The following is a 24279-nucleotide window of genomic DNA, read 5'->3' on the forward strand; positions in this document are numbered from 1 at the left end:
AATCCACACTAATGCTGTTACCTGTTTTGCAAGATCCTGAACAAAGACATCTCCATTTTTTCAGGAGATGTAGTCTTTATGGGGTTAGTGACCTGGGAATCTGCTGTTTAAGGCTGACAAAACCATTATAATAATTAATAAATCTCTCAAACAAGAATTGGGTTACAGTTTGGGTTTAATCTAACTAACTTTGGTAACCAGGAAGTAGTGAGAAAAAGCAAGTTTGCTTCAACTTCATTAATGGAATAGTCCCCTAAATAATCGATCCTGCTTTTAAACTAGATCCAAAAAATCCCCCAAGTTATTTAAATTGTTAAGTCCTTAACAGTGTTGAATAGATGAAAGTGAAACTAGCCACAAATATAAGTGATTCTTGTCAACAGAAACTATTCCTTTGTTTATATTTGCCAGGGATGACTCTGGGAAAGAAAGATGCCTCTGCTCCTAATGTATATTGATATTTAATTAATCATATCCTAATTTTTTGTTGAGCCAAAACAACCCATCGGTGCCCTGTTCCCAAGCAAGACAGCCTACTAGACCTGAAACGTATATTACATTGCCTTTTCCTTCTTTAAAACTTTTCTGTAACTCTGATTCCTTGAATAAATCATAATAGCCTCAACACAGGTCAGGCAGTCCAGGCTCTGATCAGATCAGCCTGGCATGGTAATGCTTGCTCACATTTCCTGTCCTGTCAGATCCATTCTCATGAGCCCATGGCTGGCTCCTGTGCAATTACCTCTGACAGCCCTGGAAGGTGACAGGTTAAGTGCAGCAGAAGCTCTTCAACTAAAGTGCAGAGCAGCTGGGTTTCTGTTGGAAACAAAACTGGTAGACCTCACATTCAAAAGTGTGTATTGCACTTTTTTGGGCATCTTTGCTCACCCTGAAAAATAATGTCTTTTGCTTAGTGCACAAATAGTTGAGTGTTTCTAGTGATGTGCTTATCTGGCCTCCTGCCAAAGAGCTCTTGGTTCCTTCTGTGATACTCTAATTATATCCTTTAACTGGGAACCTTTGCCTTATCTCAACCCTTGTCAGCGTTAGTTAACACGCTTAATCTTATGCTACAGATAGTTGGTCTAAAAGGGTTTTTTAATATCTAGACCTTGGTGGAAGGTGATAGAATAACCAAGACAGCCTGAATTTTGTCTGTGCTATGAAATAACTCAAGATGGTTAGTCCCAGGAGTTATGTTCACTTTCTCCTGGAAGCTGGTTGTGCATTTGAATAAATTTCCTTGTGTTATTTACAGACTCCTGTAAAAAAAAAAGTCCTTGATTTAATATGTCTTGATATGGTGACAGTCTTACCTGGTAAGATAAAGCCTTGTGTAAACTCCTCTATAGATTGCAGGCTCAGTCACATGTTTTCAAAATATTGTTGTGCAGTTTGTTTTTTTTTTTTGTTTGGTTCAGCTCTGTAGATGCCTCCAAGAGGCCTGAAGAGCTGTGATACAGAAATTAATCTGAGGTATTTAAGGGGAAGCTTGAATAAGCTTTGGTAATGCTGTCTGCAATCCTGTTGTAACTGGGACATCTACTACAAATAAGGATTAGCAAGTTTGGGTTTTTATGCAGCTTTATAGGAAAAGGGCCACACTTTTTGGGGTAGAACTGATTTCTAAATCAAGTTACCTATAGAAAGGAGTCCATGTGGATGCTGGATGTAGTGGAATTAGATCTTGTCAGCTTAGGGCACTGAGGTTAGAGTGACTTGCTCTTTGATCTGCTGAATATCTCAGCTGGCTCTGGGTTGTGTGTGAGAATGTGATGCTTAAACCTGTATTTCTTTTGTGTTTCATGCTTGAAAGTAATCTTCAAACTTTCACAGACTTAAAGGCATAAAAGGTGAGCTGGCCACTCAAGGAAGATCCTGATGTAGTTGTGGAGGGGTTCGATCTGTCCCAATTCTGCTCTGAAGAGCCATCACATGTGAAAGGTGTTTTAGAGCTTTGTTGTGTACTTGTGAGTCAGGAAGGTGTTATCCCCCTCCCATACATTTAATGAGTATGCATTGTGAAGTAGTTTAGTCTCAGAGCCTGATTTTGCTTTGACAGTTTGCTGGACTTGGGTGTTCTGAATAGGTGAAGAAAATAGCTTCCATGGATAGTAAATGGAATCATGATGGCTTTCCATGAGATGGATCAAAACTGTGGGGAATAATTATTTCCATTTTGACAGGCTACCATTTTAAAAATTGCTCATAGATCTACACTTAAATACTGGGTAAATCTCAGAAGTTAGGAAGAAATGGTCTGTTGTTCCCCCAAGTAATACTTTAAATATATTTTCTCAAAAGTTACTGACTTGTGGAAATGGTATCCATTTAAGCCTTTTAGCTCAACTTTTAAAGTGAAAATACCTGTTTTAAAATGTCGTTGTCATATACAATACATCTGCCATTGTTATGTAAAGTCATGGAGAGATTAATATTTTAATCACATGACTAGTTAGAAAGCAATTTTTCATAATAGCTCATTTCTTAAAGCAGAAATGAGAAAATGTTGTTGTATAACCAGAAATAATGTAGAGGAACAAGCATCACTAGTAATACTAGAGATACCTTTTGAGCAACCTTATAATAAAATTGACCAAGCTTTCTGCTGTGAATAAATGTTTAAAGACCTATTACCATGTTACATGAAGGAGAGTAGTTTGTGGTGTAACAATGATGCTTGAAGCACTTACCTTTCTATAAAAACTTTCTTTCTGAGATGAATAGGAAAAACCTTGAAGTTTGCCTTGTTTCAGGTCATTCAAGGGGAAAGTGCTCTGAATCTTAAATTAACTTTTTTTTTTTTTTTTTCTAGTGACCCTGTCACAGAGAAACCATTGCAGAAAACTAATCTGTCAGGAAAGCTTTCTATGGCTTTAGTAACAATGGAGTGCTTAAAGCTTTACAGGAAAGCATTTGGTCAAGCATTTATACTTTCACTAAGTGTTTTAAGCTGGATGAACCATTCTTAGCAGACTTGCCTTGGTTGGAGATAAACAAGGATTACTTTTTCTATTACAACCCCTTTTCTGTAATATACATTTAAAAATGCTGCAGCACTGGCATTAGATTTTGTTATAATTCATATAGTAGATCAAATGGTTCTGAAGAGAATATCATGTCCTTTGAATGTTCTTTGTAACTGTGTTTCTTCAGAAATGTTTTCAGGGAATAGTTTCAAGCAGTGCTGTGGTAAGGAAGCAAATCTCTAGACAACTGTTCAACTCATGTTTTGATTTGGCGATTCTGAGGAAATGCGTGCTGCAAAGTGATGCCCATTATCTCCATTGTACAAAAACTGAAAAAATGCTTCTTAAACGAGGATTTATGAACAGCTAAGAAAGGAGACAATTTTGAAGCAAAAACATTATAATATTTTTTTCATTTCTTCTATTGTGAAAGATGTTTTATATTTAAGATATATTTTAAATTAGAGATTTTTGTTACAGACTTTAGGATAATGTGTAAAAGGGAAACAGATGCACTCCTTCAGTACAGTTAACCAGTATTTGCCAGCTAATGGACACCATGGTCAAGAGAAAAATCCCATGTCCCAGGAATTTGAGGAAGGGCTGTTGCACTGCATGGTGCATCTTTACCCACAAAGTAAACCAGTTCTCTGATTTTAGGAATAAGAACATCTCTCAAATCTTGCATCCTTTTGCTCAAACAGATGTATTATCGGATGATATTTTGTTCAGAGGGTACCATTTATCAATAGCAGAATATTATTTGGTTAGAAGTGTAGCTGAGGTGCTAATTTTTCCATTTATCTAGTTGTTTCCTCCCAGGTCTGTTAATCTGAGTCTTAATATTGTTTTTGCAAAGATGTCTGTAATTTTGAGTGAGATAGTATATTTGCCAAATCCTTCAGAGCTGGTTAGAAGCAAATTTGAATTGGGGACTTTATCTCCTCTTATATATGCCATTGTTCGTAGTTTACTGGTACTTACCTAATACATTAGAAGCTGTCTTAGTGCAGAGACAACTCCTGATTTGACAAAGGTGATCCAGTGCAGAGTGACATTTATGGTTTGCTCTTAAGAGTTCATCTGTCCTGTAGAACTGAAAACTTCACCAGCTTGCACGGGAATACAGTGTGACTGCTTTAATACAGTGTTAAGCTGAAGCTGGTGAAGGTGAGGACAATTTTTGATATTTACAGCAGTTTGGAGGTGATTGTGCTGCTTGAGAGGGGTGAGTAAAGAGGGGAGTCTGGCATGTCTGATTGTGACCCAGCACTTGTGAGCGTGACTGGTCTGACTCGGCCAGAGCTGCTCAGATGTCTGTTTGTTACTATCCAGTGTGTCTAATTCAAAGATAGATTATGAGCTTTGAGTTCAATAATAAACCTGAATTTATTCTTGGTTTTGTGCTCTTGGGGCAAATAAACCCTAAATGTGGAACATGGGAAGCACCCATGCAACTTGTATGTGAGCAGTCTTGGGTAAGAGCTAACCTGGATCTGCCAGGCTTGCTTGCTTCTGTAACACCAGCAGGTAAACAGGATTTGTTAATTTTTTAAGTAAAATTTCTTTTACTGTGTGCTGGATTTGTACCTTTGAGTCATTCTATTATTTGATTGAAAGCAGTGAATAAGTAATAATAGTAACTTAGTGACTGATACTTTGGGTGTTTCTGTATCTATGAAATATCTCAAAATAAACCTTTGATCAGATGTTTCCAATTTGATGTAAAACAGAGATAAACCAATAGTTTGAACAAAATGTATTACCTGTTCAAAGTAAATAATCTGTTTTCTACTGAAAGGATTCCTTCAATATCATAAATGGGTTTTATTTATGGAATAATCAACTGAAATGTTCCAAAGCCTTTCAGTTTTGTTATGTGGGAGCAAAAATGCTTTGTGAGTTCGTTTCAAGCCATATTGTACTAACCTTTGTTTGTGCTTTTGAGATACACCTAGAAGTATTGTGCTTTTAAATCAGCAGAATTTCAGACTTGCAGCACAAGTTTCTTATGCTTCAGACTTGTCAAATCAAATATTTGGAGCCTCAGTGCACAGAAAAGAATAGTTCAGTGGATCTCAGGATACAGACAATACATTTTAATGTTCATGAAATGTGTCTAGAACATGTCATCTGTGCACTCCTTGTATAGCTTCTGTAGTGTCTGACTTTGGCACTAGAGATTTCATGGTTTTTAAAAGATGACAACTTTTGGAGGGATTAAAGTTTGGTACATCAAATTTTAGATTTACACAACATTAAACTACTTGGTTTTAACTGAAAGAATATAGCTGCAGTAAAGTATAAGTGTTTATTTTTGTAGCTTAAAAGGCTGTTATAAGTAGACATAAGCAATCTTAAGTAATGCTTGAGAAACTGAGGTGGTGTTCCTCTACATGATAGTTTACTTTGAGCTGAACTATGAGCTTCCTTTAAGGAAACTCTTGAAAAGAAGTAATTGACATCTCGAGATTCAAATTTTTTACAAATTGTTTCAATTTGTTTGCTTTCCTTAGTTATATCTTCAGAAACAATAAAAGCAGAAGTCCAAGTTAAAGGAATCTCTGGAAAGCATCTGTGGCTTCACATGTTCAACCTTCTGTTGAAATGATTGTAAATTAAATTGCACAGGACCCCATCAGTGGCCTTGAGTCCTGAGTATTCTCAGCAAGGGAAATTTCTGCCTGTATCTGTTCAATCTTTCTGATTAATATTTTTATTGACTGTATCTTAAGACCTATAAGAAAAAAATGGACAAGTCTAATAAAAAAAAAAATTCCCTGAGAATTTTTGATGTGACCTGATAATTTCAGAAAAGACTGGTTCATGCAAGGCCTTAAACGTAATAAGCTCTGTGGACTTTAGTAATCTGTAAGCCATTTTCTCAATACTATTGTGTCAGGTCTACACTGGGAATTAAATGTGCAACTAGTAAGGGGAATTAACTTATATTTCCCTATTTAGTTGACCTTTAATGCTTGTTTTCCTTTTTGTCTAAAGCTGAAAGAAATGAACTGGAGCTGTAGACTTTCTGCGTTGTAGGATGAGTGCAGCTGGGCCTTTGCTCCATCAGCACTTCCAGTGTAGCAACAAGAGATTTGGGACTGCCATTGCCCCATTGTTAGGTCCTTTCAAGTAACTCCAGATGAACAGGGAGATCAGTGCAGCCCGTCTTGGCACTTGAGTGACATGGTAGTAGAGGGACAAAGAACTTACAGACTGTTTCATAAATTTGGGGCCATAAGGCTTAAGATTGTTTGTTGTTCAGTATCACTATATTTTATTTCTGCCTAAAACTATCTTTTTAACATGATTGCGTCACTTCAGTTGTTGAGTGTCTCAACCTTCTTATCTGTTGTAACAAGTTTTCCAGCATTGTTTATCAGGGCAATGGGGGAACAATACCTTCTTTAACCTTCCTTTTCTGGTTGGGACATTTGGAGAAGCCCTTTCTGTTGCTCTTTGTGCCCTTTGCCAGATTCAGTTTCAGCTGTGCTTGGGCCTTCCTCACCCCAGCTCTACACAAGCAGAGTTCATCTCTGTATTCCTCCCAGCTCACCTGTCTTAACTTTCACTGTCTGTGCATTTGTTTCTTGCCCTTTAGTTTGACCAGCCTGTCCCTGCTCAGCCTTGTGGGTCTCTTGTCTTCCTCTGAATTCTTGCTGCTGGGAATCGCTAACTATTATGTTCAATAGAAGACTTCCTTGGAGATCTGCCAGCTCTGTTCCTTATCCCTGAGGGCAGTCTCTCAGGAGATCCCACTGACTAGCTCCCCAAAGAGCTGGAAGTCTGCTTCCCTAAAATTCTTGAGTCCAACTTTACTCCCTTACCTGATCCACATGCAATGCACGATCACTGCTTCCAATCCTGGTGTCGCCATGCAGCTCATTTGTGTTGGTGACCAACAGATCCAGTAATGCCTCCGCTCTGGTAGGTCTGTCTGTTACCTGGGTCAGGAAGTTGTCCCACATGCATTCCAGGAGTCTCCAGGGTTGCCTGCAGCTTTTCCAGCAGATGTTGGGGTGGTTGGAGTCCCTCAGTGGGATAAAAGCCTTGGGCATGATGTCTCCTCTTAGCTGGAGCAAGAGGGCTTTGTCAACAGGCTCCTCTTGATCTGGCAGCCTGTAATGGACACCAAGTCATGCTTCAGTTCAGATACTTCTGTGTTGCTGGACCCACTGACATTCTATTAATTGTACTACATGATTGTACTTAATATTTTTAAATATTCATCATTTAAATAATCATCTAATCATTTGCACCTATGACCAAAAGCTGTTTCAGCAAAATATCAATTTTAATTTAATCATTGCTCATTATTTACAATTAAAAATCCAGTTAAGTTAATGTGCTGTTTTTTGTTTGTTTGTTTTCTTACAGTTCAACTTTGTGGGAAAACTTTTGGGTCCACGTGGTAATTCTCTAAAGCGTTTACAGGAGGAAACACTGACAAAAATGTCTATTTTGGGAAAAGGTTCTATGAGGGACAAGACAAAGGTAAGGCCTGACTATATTTGATACTTACTTTAAATTTCTGAGGAGGGGAACAAACATTGCAACAAAAATTGGAACAAAGGAAAAGCATAGGAGATCCTAATATTGATTATTGGTTAATGTCTCTCTTTGGCCAGTCAAGCAAAGATTCCACGTGCAGTGGAATCAAGCCAGTAGATGTCAAGTAATGGAAGACAGAGAATTGTATGGTAGCTAAATTGCTGTCAAAGAGGGATACTGGAATGGGAACAAGTTGTGGCTTTTGTGTTGGTCTTCAAGGGAAACTAAAAAAACCCCTGAAATGCTTAATGTGTTCCCAGGGTTGTGAGATATAGCCAGTGAGTGAGTGAGCTCATTTTCATTTGTGTGCTGTTATAAGAGTTTTTGTGTGTAGTGTTTTCATAGAACCACAGAATATCCTGAGCTGGAAGGTACCCACGTGGATCATCCAAGTCCAACTTCTGGCCTTGCAAGTAATGGAGAAAGTAATGGAAGCATTGCCAAGTCATGTTACAGAGCTAAAATAAAATACAATAATAAAGTGAACTTAGCAAAAAAAGTACAGAGTGATTTTAAAAGGTTTGGTTATGGGAATGATCTTAAAAAAAACCTGCTTTGAAATTCTGTATGTTTTGTTTAAGGTGCTGATTGAAATGCTTTTTTACCAGGTCTCATGCAGAAAAGGTTGACTCTTCTGTTGCTTATTGCTTTTGTCAGCCAACTTGATCAATAAACACAGAAAGGAAGTTTCTTAGCACTCTATTTTCTGCATAAACTGACTACACAGTGATTTTTTTTCTTCTCTTTGGGGGAAAAAGGACAGGGAATGTGTGGTGCAAGTGCATACTAAAAGCCAGTATATGGAGAACTCAAGTAGTTTCCAGTGCTAGTGGCTCATGTTTTGAGTAACTGTGCCTAAAGTATTTAATTGAGAAGCAGTTCCTATTAAAACGATATGTTTGAGCTGTCATGTTTATATTAGGTTACTTTCTATTTTTTATGATCTCTTATTTTTATTGACAAAATAATGATCTTACTGATGGAGTCTAATCTTGCTGAGTGACCTCTTAATATTCTTGGTCTGGGTGTTCTGACAGCAATCTAGACTTTTTTTTTTCTGTTTTAAACTTCTTCATAATTAAAAGCAAATCATGTTGATAAGAATGTTATTCATGAGGAGCAGAAATGGATTGTCACATATAAACCTCAACCCATAATTAGGGGTGTGCAGGGGAGATTTCAGCTATCATTGCAACTTACAATTTTAGTAATCTTAAGTGTGAAGTGCTTATCTGGTGCTTGTCAAATACAGGAAGCTGCAGGGGAGTGTTAGTTTTTTAGACAACAGAACTGCTAATTATTTGATATAGTGTTGTCTGGTAAAACAATGAAATTATTTTTAGTGCTGGTTTCATCCCTTTGGACCAGTCAAGTACACACGGGCGAGGGGCAGCCTGAAAAAAGCAAGTGCTGCCCTTTTGGTCTGTGAATATTTTGCATGTGAATGTCAGTATTTGAGAACTGAGCTCTGCTTTACTCCATTGAACTCAGCTTTGCAGTCATTGAAGTGAGTTGGGTGAAGGAAGATAAAAGACATAAGCTTGCTACTGAAATAGCTGGTGAACTGTTTTTGCTAATGTTCTTTTCCCTCATTTCATATGCTGTTAGCTTTATGTCCAAATAGCTCAGTTTTGTGAAGGATGCCACTCACTGGATAAAAACTTCAGTGAGAACAACATAGTAATACTGAGATTGAAATAATATTGGTAAAAGAAGCTTGCTCTTGTGGAATATTAGATCAAACCTGTTTCTGTAGACTTTACTTTCAAGAAAAGAGTGACTTCTTCATGGAACTGCTGCACCTGGGAAAACTCTTGGAAGCATTCCTGCTTGTGCTACAATTTCTGTATGTGAGCAGAAGCTGTTGGCTCTTACTTTGCATTATTTTTATTTGCAGACATCTGAACATGAGTGAACAGTGTCTGCAAATTCTTCTGGAGAAACTTCCACATTTGCATTACAATGTTTCAAACAAGAATGTGTAAAACCAATCTTTTTCCTTATCTCCTAGGAGGAAGAGTTGAGAAAAAGTGGAGAGGCAAAGTATTTCCACCTAAATGATGACCTGCATGTTTTAATTGAAGTGTTTGCTCCACCTGCAGAAGCATATGCCAGAATGGGACATGCATTGGAAGAAATTAAGAAGTTCCTCATTCCTGTAAGTATTTTTTATTTTAATGAGAATTCTTGAGTGAGAAATGTTATCTCTAAAACTGAGTAAGCTGGTCTAGCAAAGGTATCTCTGCTCACTGCAGTGGGGTGGAACTAGATGATGTTTAAGGTCCCTTCAACCCAAACTGTTATATGATTGTGAACAGTGCACAATATTGGTCAGGTCATATTGCTTGATTTCCTTTGTGAAAGAAATTATGATTATCAAATACTTTGCATTTTGATACAGGCAGTTACTGGGTGAATCTGTAACAGTCCACACAAATCTCATCACCTGACCTACAGTAAAAGAGAAACCTATTCTTGCTTAACTAGTCATATGCAAAGTATCATAGACTACAAATAGTTGCAAATATCTGTAAAATGTGCCTTTAATGTTTTCTTTGTACACGTGAAGCATCAGTTCTGTTTAAGAATTAATACATTTGAAGCTGTAGTGTTTCTCTCACCTGTAATCCTGGTTTTGAGTGCTGAGAATCAATACAGGTTTATCTTGTATCTTCATTTTTATCACAATACCAGTGATTCATGAGCTATACTTGTTCTCTGGTGTATACTTCAGCTTCCATTGTATGGGTGTATAAAATGACATCTGGTTTCCAGTACAATTTTGTACTCCAAGTTTGGGATATATATAGGTAATGGGTTTCTAATGTCTTCTATAAGAAAGTAACTTCGTCTGCTCCTCATGTAAGAAGCAACCTTACTTCTTTTCAATCGTAAACTGCTTGAAAAAATCCAGTCTCTCTTAGGAAGTTCTGGAGCACTTGAGGTGATATTTCTTTCTGTGAAGTTCCCAACTGTTTTAGCTCTTATGTGAACATTTCTTCAGCCTTTATGGGTGATCAAAGGAATAATATAGAAAGCAAAGCATTCTCAAGGTGCATTGACTTCTTTTTAGTTTTACTGCGGAAAATGTTACCCAAGTGTTAGTCTTTATTTGTGTCAGATCTGGGAATTGTGGGGATTTGGCCAAGGAAAGTTTCCTGATGCATGTGTCTGAGTGACAACAGCTTGGAAGTGTCTGAGTGGAGCCAAAGTGGCCATACTGGGAACCAGTTGGGATTGTGTCTTGTGCAGTTGGTGCTGCTGACTTAACTGCTGGTGCTCCTGTGTGTATTTTGGGAATTATAGCTTGTACCAAACCTACTCCACATCTGTGAAAACACCCAGTGAGTGGCTGGGCACCAGAACAGGCTCCCCAGGGAAATCGTCAAAGCACCAAGCCTGACAGAGTTCAAGGAATGAACAGTACTCTCAGGCACATGGTGGGATTCTAGAGGTGTCCTGTGCAGGGCCACGATTTGGAATTAAGTGATCCCTCTTGATCCCTTCCAACCCAAGCTATTTTATGAAACTAAGTCTCCAGGAGACTGGAGCTGTGTGCTCCTTGACTGTTTCTTCTGACCAGTTTTTGTCTGAATGAAGTGAGTTCATGTGCCCCAATACTACACTGTGGTATGAACAAAATGATGATAAATGATAGTCATCAGGAGGTTCAGTAGGAACATGTCCTGATGTGAAATAACACTAATGTAGATGTACTTTAGGACAGTTAAAAAGCAAAGATGTCCTGGGCATTATGTTCTCATCTTACAAAAAATCAAGCATCACATTGTATATTTGTCTGCAGGTTCCAAACTGCTTTTTTCTTGATGCATATGAAAAGAGGTGAATGAGCACACTACTGTTCAGACGTCCTAACAGCTCAGACAGGGGATACTCTACAGAATATTTGTAGGAATGCTGGGCTGTCATAATGTCAAAGGTTACTCTATTTACAAGATTCATGATTTAATGGTGTGGAGAGATAAGGGAGAATTAAGTTCTTGGCTATTCGAGACAGCAAACAGCTGCCTTTTTTAGATAGAAATATGTCCAATTTGATAAATGCTTCTTGTACATGCTGGAAGGAAGGATATGCCTGATCCCCATGCCCCCTTCATCAGAGGTCTTATTTTTCCTCATTGAGCTTGATTTCCCTAATGTTGCTGTAAATGAAGTAAGCTTATCAAAACCTGGTCATTAGTGTGTTAAGCCAGTAGAATTACAGACTGGTAATGAGCAATTCCATTGACTGGTGGTTATACACTTTTCCATCTTTATTTTTTGATCATTGCATCTTTATTATACTGAGCTGAACTGATGCTACATAATCTTTCCTGAACTGTGGGATCACACCAACACTGTCTTAATTCCCCTTTGGCTTTCAAATGTGAGCTTATCAGAATTGCTGTAAATGCCTTAATCTCTTTTGCCTGCCCGCCGCCCCCCCCGCCCCCACTGTTTGGTTCACTGCTGCCAAATGCAACTTGTTGGTTTTTTTTTTTTTTTTCCCCCCAAGGTCTGTTGTGGCTTTCTTAAAAAGTTACCTCTTATTTCAGGAAAGATGTCGTGCTATGAGTATATTTGTTTATGATCATCATTTGCATTCTCCTTACAATGTAGGGTCACTATGACTTCCTACAGTTTTAGATGCTAGACCCAGTTTATGAATGTGGTTATTGTTCATCTTTCAGATCAGTGCTGAACATAACATCACATTTGGTCCTAGAATGGAAAGTACAGAATATCCTTGTGGTAGCTGACTAGAGGAAAAATGCCTCAGCCTCTTTTATTGGATCTTCGGACCCATGGGCAAGCATCCTTGCATTAAAATTTAACCTCAAGCAGCTGCAGTGGTGTAATTTCATTTAAACTATTGGCATTACTCAATACAAAACATAAAAACTGGTTTTGAGGGTATTTTTGGCTATGCTTATGCTGCCTTGAGTCTTACCTTTCTTCTGCAGTTGGAATTGTGGCTTCTGACTTTAAGTATATTCTTTTACCTTCCTTTAACTTAGCCAGACTCTTTAGTTCTTCCCTTTATTCTGGCCAGACTCTTTGGTCAGCACTCTTGTTTGAGTATTAGATTGTTGGGTGTTGTCCTGGATGCTGGTTATCTCAGAATTACTTCTGTCAGGTCAGAAAGCCAGGTACTTTCAACCTCACCTGCCCCTGTATTATACCAGGGTTTCAAGGCCAGGCTGGAATGGGGTCCTGAGCATCCTGGTCTAGTGGAAGGTGTCCCTGCCCATGGCTGGAGAGTTGGAATGAGATGGTCTTTAAAGCCCTTTCCATCCCAAACTATTCTATGATTCTGTGACTATGGTGGTTTTGGCCATTAGAACTTAGCCTGTTTTGCTTAATTTTTGAGTAGTGGCAGTCATTTGTCTTCTGACAGATAAAGCACTAATTACCCTTTGCCTTTGGTCACCAGAGATTCTTGTTTTCCTTGTCTTTAAAGCCAAGTATAGAAATGTCTTTGAGAGAACAATCTATACCAGTTATATGAAAATGTGAGCAGGATTCACAACCTTATCCTGTAGCCTGTCCTACCTTCTGCATATTTGATTTGTAAGATGTGGTGATGAAATAGCTTTTAATGGCATTTTGAAGAGCTTGGTGGCCTTTGGAAGCTCTCACAGACTTTTCCTTAAGTAAGCTGGCAAGTGGCTGGAAGGTGTAAAAAGGTGGCTGGAAACCTGATAATTATTGATTGCTCACTGTCAGGATAAAGATATACTTGAGTGCTTTGCAAAGCTGCAGAGGTTTTTGTAGGGACCTAACATGTTATAAATAGCTTTGCTAATGGTTTGAGTGATAAATTGAAACAAGGTCTTAAGCTAGAGTGATCCCAAGAAGAGCTGCTGCCGTTGTGTTGATCTGGCTGGGTGGAAATCAAAGATGAAATTTTAAAGGAGGTTTAGTTAGATCATGTAAGTAAGGGGACTTGTGGGATGAAAATCTCTTGCATGGATCTTGATGTAAGTGCACCCTGGATGGTTGGATAAGACTGTAGTTAGTCAGGGTAGGCAATTTATTCATAAAATGAGAGTACACCTGTTCAGTTGAAATTCAGCACCAGCATTTGACTAAAATTCAAGTGCTCCCATGCTCTAAGCTGTTCAGAGGAGGAATGCAGTGTAAAGGGTTTCCATGTCCATCTTCTAGGTGTGGAAAGGATTATTGTCTGCTTAATTTGACTTGAAGTGTGCTGTTTCCAGCAGTGAGTATTCATAAATTGACCGTCTGCTACTTTTAATTGAGGAATCCATTTCAGAGTCTAATGGATCAACAGTGCAGCTTATCGTGGCTGCCTTGTACTGCCCCTTCACTCTGCATTCTCCTGCTGCCTCTGGCATCTGTGATAAGGGCCATGTTTTCTGTTCTGTGCTGTGCACAGTGGAGCCCTTCTCTGTGACCTAAGGCTGCTGCTGTGTCTGGTAATGTGCTGCAGGAAAGTGAGAAAGCATCAGGGAGAAAAGAAAAGGGACCCAACATACACAGCGGCAACCCAAGCACCTTTTTGGTAAGGGATTAAATTAATTGAGTATAAAATGATCAAAAGTATTTTTCCAGGAGCACAGTGCTGAAAAAGATGTTTAGTGACGAAATTATAAAGGGCATCTGATACAGGCTGTCAGAACTTTGATATTGTATGTTGGTGGCAGTTTCTTGGCATTTTGTTCTATACAGGACATAAAATTTTGCATTTGTAGCCATTTCTGATCCAGCAACAAACAAAAAATAAAAAAAACCCCCAAAAAATAGCAAGTGGGTTTCTGTACAGTAGCTGGCCAGAATATTGTTGAGTTTCCTGTTTTTAGTCTACTCCCTCTGATGGATTGATTATGTATTGGGTCCTGGCCATTTAATAATGGACTCTATTCCTCAAAAGCTTCAATTATGCCATTTGAAACAGTTATTTCAGTCTGCTAGACCTTTTTCATATTTGGTGTTTTGTCTGCTGCTAAATAGATGATGATCTTAGGTGGGCAGTAGGGAATTAAATTTCAGAACCTATTTAAGGCAGTTTGGACAAAATGCTGTTATGGTGCTTCTTCTTTTAATACCAGTAACTTTCTTCAGCAATGGCATATAAAGGACAACTTTTTTATTTCCATTTGTAGAAGTCTAGGAGAAGCAGAATGTTTCAAGGATAATTGAGATATTTGAATTCATGGAAGTTTTAATCTCCTTTCAATGCAGGGTTATGTTTCAAAGTTTTTAAGACTGCCTGACAATCTTTTCGTCCCTGTCTAGTGAATAAATGTAATAAACTCAGATTTGCAGTGAGATGCAGATTCTTTGTTTTGTCATTGAATTGTAAAATGAGTGGTGTTAGAACAAACCTTCCTTCTTGAAATGGGAGGATTTGCAGAAGAGCTGTTGTATCAGAAGTATCCCTTTGTTCCTATGGGAGCACCTATTAATATTTTGATACTCAGTTAGTACAGATGCACCTTGGGTAAAACAGTTATCTTTAATTCACCTTTATGGCTGCATTTTGCTTGGCTCACTTTAAGTGGAAGAGAAATGATAGAACAATACTTATATCTCAAGAGTTCAGTACTGGGTCTGTTTTATTCCTGTGTGCTCTGCTTATTTCGGAGGTTGACTGAAGGTCCCTGAAAACTGTGCTTGAGAAGTACCATATTAATTCTGTGTGTAAAGACCTGAGCTTTCTTTTTGCTAGACCTTGAGAGTAGAGGATTTGTGCAGACAGAAATAAGCCATATGTCCTTGGCATTTTTACCGTTGCATATTATAGAATTTAATATTTTGAGCTCTTCTTATTAGATAACAGTGGGTGTATGTATTGAATGAATTCCTGTGTTTATTCTGTAACTCCTGACTTTAAAAGTGTAGATTTCTAATCTATTCCTTCATTTTCATGTGCTGTTCTCAACAATGTATTTATTCTCTACTCCTTTGCAACTCTCTTTCTCCTCTTTTTCCTGCTTTTATACATTCTACAGCTGGAGATACAAACTGGATCTCAGTTCAGAATATGGGATCTTGATTTTTTTTTTCTGTGTGGTTTCTTCATATTTCTGCAGCATTTTAGCTTTGCCATTTAATTGTTAAAGCTACATAAAAATATATGCAAAAGGAAAAAATACATGCCTGAGCAAAAAATGGAAGTTACTATATAGAATTCTCTAATAATGTTTGGTCTGAATATTATTCCTATCTTATTATGTACATTAAACTTTTTCAGTGGAATGTTCAACTTTTTAAGAGGAAACTTTCAGGAGCAGTGTTTGCTGAGAGTGATGGGTAAACAATTTGATTTTTTTCTCACTCTTCCTCCCCCTTGTTTTAGGACTACAATGATGAAATCAGACAGGCACAGCTGCAAGAATTAACATATTTAAATGGTGGCTCAGAAAGTGCAGAAGTTCCAGTTGTCCGTGGAAAAGCATCAATTCGAGCAAGAGGAGTACCTGTTCCTGCTTTGTCCAGGTATGTGGAATTTCATTGGAATGTATGTATTTCAAGCTTTTCCCTTCAGACACAGTTTCTCCCCCAAATGCAACATGAAGGATTCCCAAAAGAAGAGCAAAAGATTGGAGAAACAACCTTCATTTATTGATGGAAGTTTAATTCATTTGGGCTGAATTAACAGTGGTCTTGTGGAACTTGAGTGCTGCCTTTGTAAAGAAGCAGTGCACAGCATAGGAGTTGCTCAATCCTACTGTGAGCACCTTCATTCTAGCCTTGAGCTGCTCCTTAGGTGCAGTCTGTGTTTGGGCCCTATGGAGCTGACAGCAGTAAATCTGTCTTACCTCAACTGATGTGAATTTCAGGCAGCATCTCCAACTTACACAGTGTGCTTTTCTTTTTCATGGTACTACTAAGTTGTCATAGTCATGATGAAATGATACAGAAGTGCTCTGGAGGTAGAATTTGGATTTTGTTCTTTGAGTGGCACTTTGTGAAAAGTGGCTTTTGTTTGATTTGGGAGTAGGCAAAGTCTACTGCTTTTGCTGTTGTAATTTGTCACAGGAGATGTATTATTTCTACTCTAGCATCCCCCATTTCCACTGCAGTACTGAGATGACAGTTGAAACCCCTTCAAGTTTTCAAGTGTGAGAGATAAATAAAGTTCATAACTGTTTATGTTACAGAATACAGGGATTGTGGCTGTAGCACCTAAGTGTGACTGTTAACTGTGGTGATCTTTTCTTCTGTTTTGTGTACAGGTCTTGTCAATGCAATTTGAAACTTGCATTTCTGAATGCAAGTTGTAAACTAATTTCTTGTTTTCAATGCATTTCTCAGAAATTAATAATACCCTGAAACATTTTACCTCAGATTATGAAGCATGTTAGAAGAAGCAGCACTAAGGAAATATTCTGTTTATGTAGATCTGCTCAGTTACATCTATCCTGAAAATGATTCAAATGCAATGCAGAGTGAATCTTAATTTAAAGAAATTATTCTAACTGTGGGTTGTGTGCTGGAAGAAAAAACTCTCTCAATCATCAAATTGTTGTGCTTGTATTTTGTAATATTGTATAAAAACATATATACTGCTTTTCTTGATTTTAATGTTCTGAGTAGTGTTAATTTTGTATACCAAGGTTCACCCCTTGGTATTGTAATCAGCCAAACAAGAGTTCTTTCAAATTGGAGACCTCATTTGGTCTTGGAGTTTTTTGGGGTTTGGTTTTTTTTGGTTGTTTTCACAAATATTTTTTGTTTTTTAAATAGTTGTTTGTAACTTTGCCACAGATGTCTGTAATGATTCTGCTACAGACTCCCAGTATGGATACATCTGCAGTACTATTTAAAGCTTATTTCATTTTCCATGTCCTTCAGGTAATTTTTCTGGGATACAGAAGCTATTGTTTGGTTGGATCCTATCAGCAAAGCTTGAGATCTAGTTTACACTGTTAGTACCTAGTAGATGCATATGTAAATAGTTTTTTAGAGTACTACATTTCTAACATCACGAGTTCTTTCCTCTGGATTTTGTTAAATTATTTTTTCAAATCTGCATTTTATGCAAGAGATACGCTGTTGCAGAGCTTACAGAATCCTGAAAAATTGGTCTACAACTATTGAAGTGTCTTCAGGGTAAATTTAAATGCTATTAGTGTTTGATTTGGAGATGACAGTAAAAGATTGTGGTTTTGTCATCATCATTTTTCACATACAGGAAAGTTAAAGGGTGTCTGTTTGACTTGTCCTTACTTCAAGCCTTGTCTTAAACTCCAAGAGACTTTTCTCTCAAATTGAAGTGCTCTGTTAGTATGTTCCTTAAGTGAAGTTCAATTTTGTTGCTACTGAGATTCTACAGCCATTGAGCTGAAGATCTCAAACTCAGCTATAAAGCTCTGATTCTTTTTTAGCAGAAATGGATTTCAATGAATAATACTTTTGTTGAAGCAAAGCTTTAAAGGCTTTGTCTCAGAGTTGGATGAAACAGTTTCAATAGGCAGCATCCCTGAGATATCCAGGAGAAGTTGAAGCAAAGCTTCGGAAGACTTGCGAAATGAAGTTTAAAACCTTGATCCTAACCTTTCTTTGTAGTCTGCAGAATGGTGTTATGATACCAGCCTTTATACATTAAACATCCTGTTGAGTGTGTTTAAGTTCCCACTTTTGAAACCTTTATTACTCTTGAATAGTTTCAGTTAAAAAAAAAAGAGAAGTACTAATTTGTGCCTTTTTTGCTCCTTATCAGACATGTGGGAACTGAATGTAATACATCTTATTAAATCTATTTTTATCTCTATAACAAAATTTATTTTGTAGGAAGCCATATATTTGTGTTTGCGTACAAAAATTCTAGCTTATGTGCAGACATTACTGTGTGTGGTAAGTAATTTCCTAATGGTTGTGGTTTAGCAACTCTGTTATTTTTTCTGGATTGTTCCTGGTTTTCATGACTAAATTTTTATTACTCTAGAGCCAAATAAGGTTTTGTGGGTGACTGGATAGAATTTGTTCTGGAAGAGCTGTGTGTGTGTTGCGAGCTTTACATTCAGGAATGTTCTTTTCTCGTCATTGATCTCAGAGGATACAGCTGCTTCCTGCAGCTATTTTCTTTGCCCCCAAATTACCCCAAGTTTTTGTCTCTAATACTGTTAAAGATGACCTTCAGATGTAATCACAGCACTTGAATTTACTATAGTGTTCATGCTGAGCACTTTAACTATTTTGATATAACCCCTCTTCTGTACAAGATGGGAAAGTGGTAAAAGTCTGGTTTTATTCCTTTGTTTTTATTATGATCCTAAATTCTTTTCTGGAGGCAACAGTATAAAATAATCATACCAGTTGCTTTTTAATTTATTGTGATAGCAAGCTTAGAAGGATGCATGGTGTTTAACGTGATGCTGTTAAGGTGTGAAACTAGAAAATGTGACTCTTTAGGAATCATTGTTTCTTTAGTGCATGTGTATTCCCATCCTGAATCAGTGCTTTATAAATGATAGCAACCAAAATGTGAATTTTGATTTCTGATTAAAATACACATATTAATATTCTAGTGGAAGGTGTCCCTGCCCATGGAAACAGAGTTGGACTTTGATGATTTTTAGGGTCGCCTCCAACCCAGACCTTTCTATGACTCTATACATGTTAATGTACATCTCTAAGGAGGTTATGTAGCTATAGCAGCATTTCTCTCTAAAACTTCACACTATTTTAAGAATAAAAATAAAATTTAAGGATCACTCATTTGTGACTCCAACTGAGATGTTTTAGAAAAGTGAAATTCTAGAGGATGACAATAATAAGTCTAAGAATTTGTCTAGAAGTTCCTTGATACCTTGGGGTGGCATGAGGGGAACCATTTCATGTCATTTATAGCTAGAAAATAGTGCTAGACTCACAGAATGGTTTGGGTTGGAAGGGACCCTTAAAGACCATCTCATTTCACCTCTTGCCATGGGCAGGACTCCTTCCCCTAGACCAGGCTACTCCAAGCCCACCCTGGCCTTGAACACTTCCAGGGATGGGGCGTCTGCAACTTCTCTGGACAATCTGTTCCAGTCTTGTCTCACCAGCCTCGTCATAAATTTCTTTGTGATGTGCAATCTTGACCTGCCCTCTTCAACTGAAAGCTGTTGTCCCTTGTCCTATCAGTATGGACCCTGATAAAATTACTCTCTTTTTCTTATAAGCAGCTCCACTTAGTTATTGAAAGGCCACAGTAAGGTAGAGCTGGCTGAGTTCACACCTCAGATTAAGAGAGATTGTATTTGAAAACAATAGTCTCATTAAAGAAATGGCAGATTTCTGAGGGTGTGGAGGTTTTTGGGTTTTTTTTACTTTTCCATTTATTATTCATATTTCAGTCTGTGCATGGCTGGGGTCCTAATGGTTGAATGACTGTCACTGTCTGGGGAAAAAGAAAACTTCTACAGAAGTTGTGAGTTAGAACTTGCTGTCTTACATGTTAGAAGCAAGGTGAGCTGATGTGGATCACTGCTGCAGTGTGTTCACAACTTCCAGCTGCTTTCCTGCCACGTCTGGAATGAGCTGGTTTCTTTTTTTGAAGAATCACTTTTTTTCTTGAGAGCATGTAGGTAGTGAAGTGCAAAAGATTATGTAGCACAAAATAAATATTTGACAAAGCCAGCTCAGGATCTAGCCAAAGGCAGATATTATTAATGTTCACCATGTTTTGTTTTAGTTTTGTGATCGCCCATTTTCCACAAAATTGAAACATGAACATATGTGTTACTGTTTTGAAATATTAATATGAAATAAAACTTGTGTAAGAGTGTTAACTCAATGGTGGCTCTTTTTTTTTGTTTTTGTTTTTTTTTTCTTCAAGAAGGATGAAAAGTCAGGAATCTGAGTTGTATCCAGATATCAGTGTTTTCGTATTTTAAAATGCTAGCACTGAAATAACCAGTCTGTTATTTTGCAGATGCCTAATATAAAACAAAAATATTTATTGTTTGAGGAACACTGAATATAGCTGTCTGTCCTCAAATGTAGATAATATATCAACATCTGGTAACCAAATTTGTTAGATATTTTTATTGAACATGTAAATCCCTGCAGATATATAGAACTATGAATGCTAAAATTAAAAAAATTCAAGTGTTTCCTCATTGAAGAATGTAGTGTTCGAGAACTGGTCCTAAATTTTGCGAGTATTTTATTTTAAAGGTGTTCTTCCATTTAATATTTCTTGGTGGAGATAGTGAAAAGGATCTTCATACCATTAACTTCCAATTTTTTGTTTCACTAAAAGTGAAGGAAAGCTGTGAACTGATTCTAGTTGGGATTTCATGATCAGGATAATTTTACTTACTCAGCCATCCAGTGATAGGCTAAACTTGAAATAAAAATCAGTGTGATTCTAGAGCAGAGAAAATGCTAAATGAAATGATGGAAGTGGCTGTTGCTGGGGGCAGCTGGAGATGAGTGTAAATGAGATGCTGTGCCTGCTATTGTGGGCAAGGGCAGTAAGTTAGTTTACTGGAAATAAATCCTAGAAACACTGTGGGACTAGTAGAATGTAGAAATGTCAAATATTATCTCTAACAAAGGCCAAAGAGGAAATATCTAAGTTGTATAAGTTGTAAAATACTATTTCAGTGGAAAATAGATCAGTACTTGTGAATTCCTTCTGAACATTCACAAATATTTTGAGTATAGCATTGGGTAGCGTTCTAAGTGGCATTAGATTTTGGTGTTAGATTTTCTTGAAAATGTTCTTACTTACACAATAAATTCAGAATTCAAACAATGAGATGTTAATCACAAAATCCAATACTTAAGTAATACTGTAAGTGGACACAGTAAGATAGACTTTGCATTTCCACATTTCTAGATATTAACCATCATCTATCATTACTCCACAGTGTTTAAAAATCACTTTAGCACCTTCTGACACTTTTGTTAGAGGCTTTTCTCCCCTTCTCTACTGTGTTTATAGTTTTATAGAAATTTTGCTTCACTTTATATTTTCTTTTTCCTCATACACTGAATTGCAAGTGCAAGTAATGAAATAATGTCATGAGAGTTAGATTCCAACAAAAACAGCTTTCATGACAATATCTTCAAGGGATGAGGTGGTACATGAGTTAGATTAGATTATTCCTCCCATTTTGTCATGAAAGAAAAGATATTGAGTTACTGGGATTGCTTTACTAAGTCCAGTCCATGGTGCCCAGATATAAAAGCTTTTTTTTTTTTTAATGCAGACCCTACAAGACAATTACCCAGCTTTGGGAGTAGAACCATTCAGAATTTAACAATCTAAATTACTTGTGTGTTTAATGGAGAAGGGTTAACTTCTTCACTGGATTCAACACTGCCAGATTAATAAATTCAAGAAAGTCAAGCCCAAAGTGATTTTAAAGATGAAACAAATATTTCAAATTTTCTTGAAGCAGTAATAATCTGGCAATAAAATGTTTCTTTGAGAGTAGGGGACAATGGATTGAAGTGCATAGCTGAGCATTTTGTTGCTAAAGCCTTTTTGGAAGTGACAATAACAGCACCTGGCTAGGTAACAGGATTTGCTGAGTCTGTTTACTGCCAATAATTAAATACTAGTGTGTGTTTGGTAGAAATTGCAGTTAATCAGTACTTAAAGTTTTTCTTAAAAACAAGGCAAAAAGAAATTTAAATGCTAGAGTCCCCTGTGATGCTCCAGCACTTGCGTACTGCAGTGTCATACTCTGAGAGGTTTTTGGCAAGGACCTTTTTATTTCACCTTTCCTGAAAAAAAAGACACTCTAACCCTGTTCCAAAGTATTTGCACAATCAAAGTTCTCAAAAAGTTTGGAGACAGATCTGTGGGAGGTTCAGTGCTTATTATTCAGTGCATGCCATCAGCCTGGACTCAGCACTGTAAGAAGTTTTTTATGGGTTCTTACTCAAATGGGTTCTTATTGGGAACATTTGAAAGATTTCTTACAGGGACAGAGGTGACACTGTGGTAGAGAGGAGGGAAAATAAAGACAAAGATTTAGCTTTCTTGTATTTTAAAAAATGAGCTGGTAGTCAAGGCTGACAATAGGCTGACAAACCAGCTTTGATAATGTGTAAGGTTTTATAAAGGAAATAAAACTAATGAGCAGTCTGGTAGCAAAGGCAAGGAGAGTTGGTGGCACCTGAAATTTGGCTAGCACAAGGATGTCCTTGGGAAAAGAAGCAAACAGTGGAAGTTGTCTAGGAGCCATGAGAAGTTTGAGTTGATGGTAAGGTATCTTTGAATATGATAAAACAGAGCTGGGATGAAATATGTAAAATAATTGTTCTAATTATTAGCAGTTGAACAAAGATTCTTTCAATTATAGGTGAGATAGTTGTAGAGAGGAAAGAGTGGAGAACAGACCCTCTGTGCAGTTTCTTCAGAGTCTTTGGAAGCAGATGGATCCCCCTCAAAAGTAGTTGATTAGGAGATGAAAAGTCCAGGAAAGAACAAAATTTCAAACTCAGCTTCATTCAGTTTTGTTTGGTGTTGTGTCTGGTCACTACAGGGGAGCTCAGCACCTCCTGTTCCACTGATCCCCCTGAGGAAGGGGTAGATTGTGCTGAGGGCACCCCTCAGCCCTCTCCATTCCGCTGGTGTTTCTGTTGGACCCATCAAATAAGCCTCAATTGTCATTGATGGTATGAAGTGCCTTAATCTTCTTAATTGTTCCTGATATGTGAACGGTTCTAGACTGCTTGTCATCTTTGACACAGTTTCTGATGCACCTCCAGTTATTTTGTTTGGAAGGTTTTTGTTTTTTTGTTTTTTTTTTTTTAATTAGGAAAGAAGCTGATTTAGGAAACAAGTCTGTGAATACACACAGTTGAGTAGCGAAGTTTTGTGTGCACTCTTACATTTTCTACATTTTCTAAAATTGTATTTTTTTGTGTCCTGACCTCTGGACCAATCTTAGTTCTAGATGTTCTGTAGGCAGTCATAGTGCAGAACCTATTCTTTAGTGCAGTGGTAGGATATATAAATTTGTATGTGTGCAGGTATTAACTCCCAAGTGTCTCCTCCTGTAAATTAGATTTTTTAGCAATTTTCTTTTCTAAAACATTCAGGTTGGGATTCAACTACAAATTAGAGTAGGCATCTGAACCTCTGTTGCAGTTTATTGAAAAATAGTACACATATTTTTATTTGCTTCTTTAGTTCTGTTATTTGTCTCTAAAGCATTGGCAGCACTATCCAGTGGATTACTGTAAGAACAGCTCTACCATGAGGAACTTGTTCAGTGTAGCAAAACCTTAATGTACACATGCATGTAGACATTCATATATACGAATTGATGTGCTCTGATGATTGAGGCTCACTCTGGGAGGTTTTCTGATTCTGGGACAGTTGAAGGACTTCAGTTAACTTGGACCTGCTTTTCTGAGTATTTTGTTTTATTAGGATTCTTCCTTTGAGGTTAGAGTTGGGTTCAGCCTTTTAAGTGATGTTTCTTTTAAAACCTGTTCTAGCCTTACTGAGCTCCTATTGTCCTTTCTCAAGTGTTTTCTTCTTTGATAATTGTGTATTTGTTCTAACTTCCCACAGAATTGCTGTCTTCCAATATCATAGATGCACATTTTACTCTTTTAAGCATTTATAAACATAATTTGTGTAGCTGCCCTTTTCAAATTAATCAATACCTGAACAGATATGTTGTTTTTCAAAGGTGTGCAAAGGTTCCTGTTCAAGTGGTTCCTCTATATTTTGAGTCTGTTCATTGTAAATGTCTGTCAAGCTTCTTTAGTTCCCCTATAACTTCTTTAAAAATAACAATTCTTAAATTAAAATGATTTACAATTTACAAACTTT

The 24279-nt window shown here is 37.4% G+C and overlaps 1 protein-coding gene across 1 annotated transcript in view; it reads left to right on the forward strand.

Annotated features, from left to right (window-relative positions):
* KHDRBS3 (KH RNA binding domain containing, signal transduction associated 3) overlaps window positions 1-24279 on the forward strand; it is an 87818-nt gene that overhangs the window by 29948 nt on the left and 33591 nt on the right. Inside the window, exons 3-5 of the mRNA XM_041420806.1 lie at window positions 7350-7466; window positions 9535-9681; window positions 15847-15986. Of these exons, the coding sequence (XP_041276740.1) occupies window positions 7350-7466; window positions 9535-9681; window positions 15847-15986 (404 nt within the window). The remainder of the gene's footprint in view (window positions 1-7349; window positions 7467-9534; window positions 9682-15846; window positions 15987-24279) is intronic.

Source organism: Onychostruthus taczanowskii, unplaced genomic scaffold (assembly GCF_017590055.1).
Source record: "Onychostruthus taczanowskii isolate IOZ18803 unplaced genomic scaffold, ASM1759005v1 scaffold66, whole genome shotgun sequence".
In the NCBI taxonomy this organism is placed as follows: Eukaryota; Metazoa; Chordata; class Aves; order Passeriformes; family Passeridae; genus Onychostruthus; species Onychostruthus taczanowskii.